We start from the raw sequence: 6,011 nt of genomic DNA, 5'->3' as shown, positions 1-6,011 counted from the left end.
TGAACTGTGAAAAGTGGTCATCATCAGTGCCTTTATGAGGGTATGTCCTTTTCAAAGCACTGTATAAACATTAACTCATTAAAAAAATAAAATTAAGATTCTGAGTACCTGAAACCTCTTCAGGGTAGTTCCATTGTAGCCCAAAAATATCACATGTAATTTCAGTGATACTTGCTCAATGATGATAAAAAAAAAATAATGCCCCAAGGATGAAAAAGCGGATGGTAAATTGCAGCTGCAAATTAATTAAAACAATCAAACAAGCCAGAGGTAACTCCCACAGTAAGGGGGTTGATTATAAAGGCAATGTTAATAGAGCATTTACCATTGGGATTGCCTGATTCCCTTTTAATAAACTATCTGTGATTACCTGATTAGCTGATCATTGTGCAGAGCATTTTGACTCAATACAGCCATGAAGCCAAGAAGAAAAAGAGAGGCTTTTATCAGATAAGACTTGTTTATTTAAAATGTGTAATTGACTCCTTTTTTTACGGAAGCATGATTCAACAAGCTGCTTGCTTCCAACTACATCTACCACTTCTCTCCAGTCTGACATGAACCATTTTTCTGGCATGTGCTTTTCTTGGCAAGGTTAAGGTAATGATCTGGGGTAAAGATAGGAACACTGCAAAGTATACGAGAAACTAACCTTTAATGGTTAGAAGCGGTCACCGTCCATTATGGTACTATGCTGGTCATCTGCCATTGTGCTATATTTATGACAATGGTGGTTCTGCCCCTACATGGTATTATTGGAAAAATAAATTGGGTTAGTTTGATAATATCTAAGGAGGCCAAAAGATGATCCATATTTTTCACTGCTGCTCAGATTTTTAAGGGCATTCCTTATGCGGGAAAGCAGTGCTTGGGAATATAAACTTCTAACAGTATACTGGAATACGGACGAACTTGGAAAATCCAAAGAACACATGAAAACTAGAGACCTCGTGCATGTAACTGTATATTTATTTCTTTTTAAAGAACACTCCTTAAATGTATTGTAAGTCAATATACAAACTTGGTTTCACAGATTTATAATCCACTAAAATAGCACAAAATATAATCCAGGTCGTCGGTTTCTCTCATCCGTGCGTGTGCGTGCCTGAATGTGTGTGTGTGTGCATGTGTGTGTGCCTGTGTGTCTGTATGTGAGGGTGTGTGTGTGTATGTGTGTGTGTGAGTGTGCAGGAGTGCACGCACGCATGCTGCTGGTGGTAGTGGTAACCCACCACACATGTTCAAACACAAGCCTGGGTTCCTCCTGATTTTCCTCGGAAGCAAACCTCACCCAGATGGAGACCCTGCTCTGGAAGACTGCATCTTTCTCGCCTGTGACTCCCACTCCTTGAGGAGGCCGGGGTGGCAGTGCTCTGTGCCTTGTCAGCAGGGCCACGCTCCTCCATCCGCAGGATGGCATGGGAGCCTCCCCTGAAGCCAGGTCCCGCAGCAGGGAGCGACCAGCCGTGGGGTCGGAGTGCAAGGAGACACCTTATCTTTTTTCCCCCGCTCCAAGCCCCTCTCTGACACCCCGGGGGCACCTCTGCATGACACCTCGGCCCCAGGCTCAGCCCTCGAAAGCAGGGGACTGCTGGGGCTCGGCAGGAGCCCTGTGGCCAGCCAGCAGCCAGCCAGCTCCTCGCCCAGCCCCGGGCGGCCGTAGGGGCCTCGCCACCCTGCTGCTGATGCTGCTGATGATGCGATGGGCAGGGGAGCGGGACCGGGGGAGGAGGAGTTCTGCTCCCGCAGCCCGCAGTGCCCCGGCTCGGCGCCAGGCAGCACAGCAAACCTCGCCTGTCCCGGTCAGCTACACAGACAGCACCAGTGATGCACTTTGCAAATATTTACATGGGGTGGAATGTTTTCCCATAGCTTTTTTTTTTTTTTTTTTTTTTTAAAGGAGCATATAGATCAACATGTTCACATAAGACCAAATACTTTTAATATATTTATAACTGTTTTATAAAGCTTTGAAAAAACTCACAATAGCACATTGTTTTACTTTAATGCTTTACGGTACTATCAGTTTAAAATCACAATCAGCACTTAAGTTATAGTCAATCCGGCAAACATGAGACAAAAAAAAATTACAAGAGTTAAGAACTGACTGATACATCCTTTATCTTTTTGTTTTTTTCTTTAACTAATGCATAAGTGCAGAATAAGATAAGATACTCTAGTTTAAATATCTTGTTTTACAATATACATTTTGTTCTAATTACGCAACAGTAAATCCCATGCTTCACATAGAAAAGCAATCCACAACATTAAGAAAAAAATTTACAATTTATGAAACAAAGTAAATAAATATTAGTATTACAGAATCAGAGCTGTACATAAAAGCTGTTCAGTTTTAATCATATAAAAATATGTTTTAGTGCAACCTCACATATATTGATGCTGTTTTGCTTTACATCATTTAGATCCAAGTGTCCAAAAAAGGAAAGAAATTACATTTATTACAAAGCAGATACACAAATTCTAAAATATGTACAAATTACTGCTAAAAAAATGCTTATAAGAATATAAGCAAAGTAAAGAAAAGGCACAAACATCTGTACAATTTAAAAGTACCAGACCCAATAAGAATTTCAAATGTAGTTTTGGTCAGGCTCGTGATGACTTGTTATTTTATCTAATTCTTTTGATATAACAAAAGTATATATAATAGCAAACTACTGTAACTTAGAACAGGCATGCTGTAAAGTTGACTACTTCCTCTATCTCTAGAAAAAAAAAAAAAAAAAAAAAAAAGAAAAAAAAAAGTGGGGTAAATGTATGGGTGAAAGTCTCCATGCATCTCAGATCAATGTGTCTTGCTCTTCTCAGATGATGGATCTTTCCTATCCTGTGTGCTTGAGGGGGGGTCGCTCCTGCTGTGGAAGCCCAGCTGCCGGACATCCACAAAGCTCTTGCTGTAAAAGGTGGGATGAGCTAACGCAGTCTGTGATGTACCAAAACTGTCCTGTTCACCACCGTGCAAGTCAGGATGGGTGGCTGAGGCACAGGTCTGGCCTGGCTCAGATCCACTAAAGTGTTTAATGCTAAAATGTGCACTTTCTAAGGGTTTCTGGTGAGGCTCGGAAGGCCTCTGCAGCTGCTCCGCCCCGTGCAGAACGGCTTCTTCTGTGGCAATTCGCAGAGAGGCTATGGCTTTTGTACAAGTCTGAATGTTCTCCTCCTGCTCCCTCTCAGTAGCTACCACGCTCTCCTCCGATGCGCTCTGCGCCAGCAACAGCAGCGGGGAGGAGGGCGCGCTGGGGGGAGCGGCGGGGGGCAAGCTGTGCGGGGAGGGACGTCTCTCCTGGTGCTTCGAAATACTGTACGACTCCTTTGTAAGGATTTCCACAGTTCCTCTTCGCTTCTCCTCAGAGCTCTCCCGCTGCAGGGCTAGAGTGGACGGAGGATGTAAACCTGAAAGGGCCACCGGTACTGAATGGACCAACTGGATCCCGCCGATAGGCATCATGGGGATGGGTGCTCGGATCTGTTGCTGGGAGTGTAGTGGAAGATGACTGAAGACATAGTCACTCGGACCTTCAGGGAACGGGCTGGACCCACGGTGCTCCACACCTCCTTTTTCTCCGTATATGTTGAAGTAAGGCCCCTGAGACAACCCCCTTCTCTGTAACAAGAAAAACAAAAGAAATGTCAGCGCTGCTACTAGCAACATTCTTGTCTGGCTGCCAAACCACCTATCTGCTTTCCTGTCTAACACAACCTCCCATTCACGCAGCACCTTTCATCCAGATGGATCCCAAAGCATTTGGAAAACTCCACTAATTGCTTATCCAAACACCATAGGAGGTTTTGCTTAGCTCAGCCCTGCAGGGCTCAGGCCTCTGAGGTGAAAGGCAGCAGGTAGTTAAGAGTGTTCAGTGACACAGTGCAGCAATTTAGATGAGAAAGTGAATTCTATTATATTCAACTGAAACTACGGAGAGAATCTGGGACATATAGAGTTTCATTCCCTAGGAGAAATTTGGCTGGGAGATCCATCTTACGCTCTCTTTTGGCAAACTGTACAAACTGTGCTGGTATTGGCAGTTCACACTGGGTATCAAGACTTTGCTGCAAAGCATTACAAATCCAAACACTCCCAGCTTGCTACCACTGCTTGGCAGTATTGGAAAAACCTGTCTGTGTGTATGTAGTTTTTGACTGATGAAAGATCCTGCTCTGGAGCCCAAAGAAGGTACTTGCTTCCCCTACCCTTCACTGTAAGCTTTACTCCATCCTTCATGAAAGGGCGGGTATTTCCACGGAAGTTCTGTGCAATTTTGACTGAAATTTTTATAGTCAGTAAGACAATGGAGCACCACTCTGGCCTATCTGTAGTGTAAACAATAAATAATAACAAAAGCACAGACATTAGCTGTGAGTGAAAGTGATGATTGTGTCGCCCACTCAAAATGGGCTTGAGAAGAATGAGGGATTTTGTAACGGCTAATAAAAGCCAATCTCACAATGCTGACTTTTTCAGTGCCTTCTCATTAGTTCCTGCTTTAGAAGAATGAATAGCTCTGTCTCCATTCTGTACTAAATATGCTCTGGGCTTTTGGGTTTCTCTTTTTTTCATTCTAAACTTTTTTCTTTTTTTTTTTTTTTTTTTTCCATCTGAAGATTAAGCATCATTTATTGCTGACTAGAGGAATAATGATGACAAAGTGCAGGATGACATTTTCATAATTGTGTGTGGGATTTGGCCACACAGCTCTACAGGGAATCCCATAGGAATTAGAACAAATGAACAAAAATGCTCATCTCAGCTCTGTAAATTGACCAAACACCTATCAGTTGCCCCAGGGCTGTACTGCTACCACAGCCCCTCTGCGGCAGCCTGAGGACTGCGCTGCTAAATTCCAATTCATTTAAGTGGCAGTGCTTCACTGCTGGGAAATCCTAGCTCCCAAGGCATTAAGCAACCTCTTGATCCCATCCCAAGGAACTTGTTTAGGGGGCAATTAAAAATTCAATTTCTGTGTTACCCAGGGGCTAAATCTCACTGTGCTCTGATGATTTGTCCTGTTTGATATAAATCAATGTCGAGACAGGATGGGTGACCCTTAATCATCAGACAAGAATTTAAGAGATGTTACTACTCAGAGACTAATCTATGTTGGGATTTTTCCGATTCAGAAAGTGAGACACTTGAGTCTCTTAAAAGAGAAACTGTTATAAGAAAGCACAGCGACAGCATGTTATAACTGCTGAATGGGGAAAAAAAACAGAGAATAAAATGCAGTTGCCAAGCCACAAGGCATAGTTCACCTACCCTGTCAGTCCTTCCTATCGCTAACCTCACCTCTACACAGCTGCTTGCCCTCTCATTTATTTTTATCTTTGGTCTGTCAACCCATTTCTCAGCCATGCTGTTCTCTTGGCTGTTTCCTAAGACACGACATTTATCACTATTGCAGCTGATGTGAACTTGGGCTAAAGGAAATAGAGCAAAAGCAACCAAAGAAAGAAGTGAAACCCATCGAAGAGCAAACCTAGTCACACACAAATTGAGAAAGACACTAGCTTCATGTTGTGCCCTGCCACAGTTTCTAAAGGGAATAGAGCAACAGTCTGCCCTTCTTGGACAGAGATGGCTAACACAGAAACAGCTACACATTTCAAGATCAGCAGTAGCATCCAATATATGTCTCATATGCCTAATTTTTACATAGACAGTGACAGTGTGTTCTTGTCCATTGAATGCCTTCCAAGCCTGGCTGTACATATATCAGACTTTCTCTAGCTCTGGCAGTTAAGTTTGGAAACGGACACCATAAATGATTATAGGCATTAGTAACTGTTCATACCTATTCCCTTGTTTTTATTTCCCTTACCAATATGTAGCATTTTCATACCTGCAAGCAGACGTGCATATACATATTCATAAGGAAAGACTGAATCCTAGAGGAGCTCTCTTCTTTCAACAAACAGACTGAAAATGTAAAGACTTTATTCTGTTGACAGGTCAAGTATTGGATCCCATCACTGAGCACAGTGCAGAAATTCAC

The 6,011-nt window shown here is 42.9% G+C and overlaps 1 protein-coding gene across 9 annotated transcripts in view; it reads right to left on the bottom strand.

Moving 5' to 3' along the window:
- Positions 1-1,919: 1,919 nt before the first annotated feature.
- HIVEP2 (HIVEP zinc finger 2) overlaps positions 1,920-6,011 on the bottom strand; it is a 139,476-nt gene continuing 135,384 nt past the window's right edge. For all 9 annotated transcript variants that reach the window (XM_071740710.1, XM_071740709.1, XM_071740713.1 and 6 more), the window contains one exon: positions 1,920-3,625. In XM_071740710.1, the coding sequence (XP_071596811.1) occupies positions 2,807-3,625 (819 nt within the window). In that variant the 3' untranslated portion in view covers positions 1,920-2,806. The remainder of the gene's footprint in view (positions 3,626-6,011) is intronic.

The sequence above is a fragment of the Heliangelus exortis genome, chromosome 3, assembly GCF_036169615.1.
Source record: "Heliangelus exortis chromosome 3, bHelExo1.hap1, whole genome shotgun sequence".
NCBI lineage: Eukaryota > Metazoa > Chordata > Aves > Apodiformes > Trochilidae > Heliangelus > Heliangelus exortis.
Note: the sequence above shows the minus strand (reverse complement) of the source record. Positions and strands in the feature narration are given on the sequence as shown.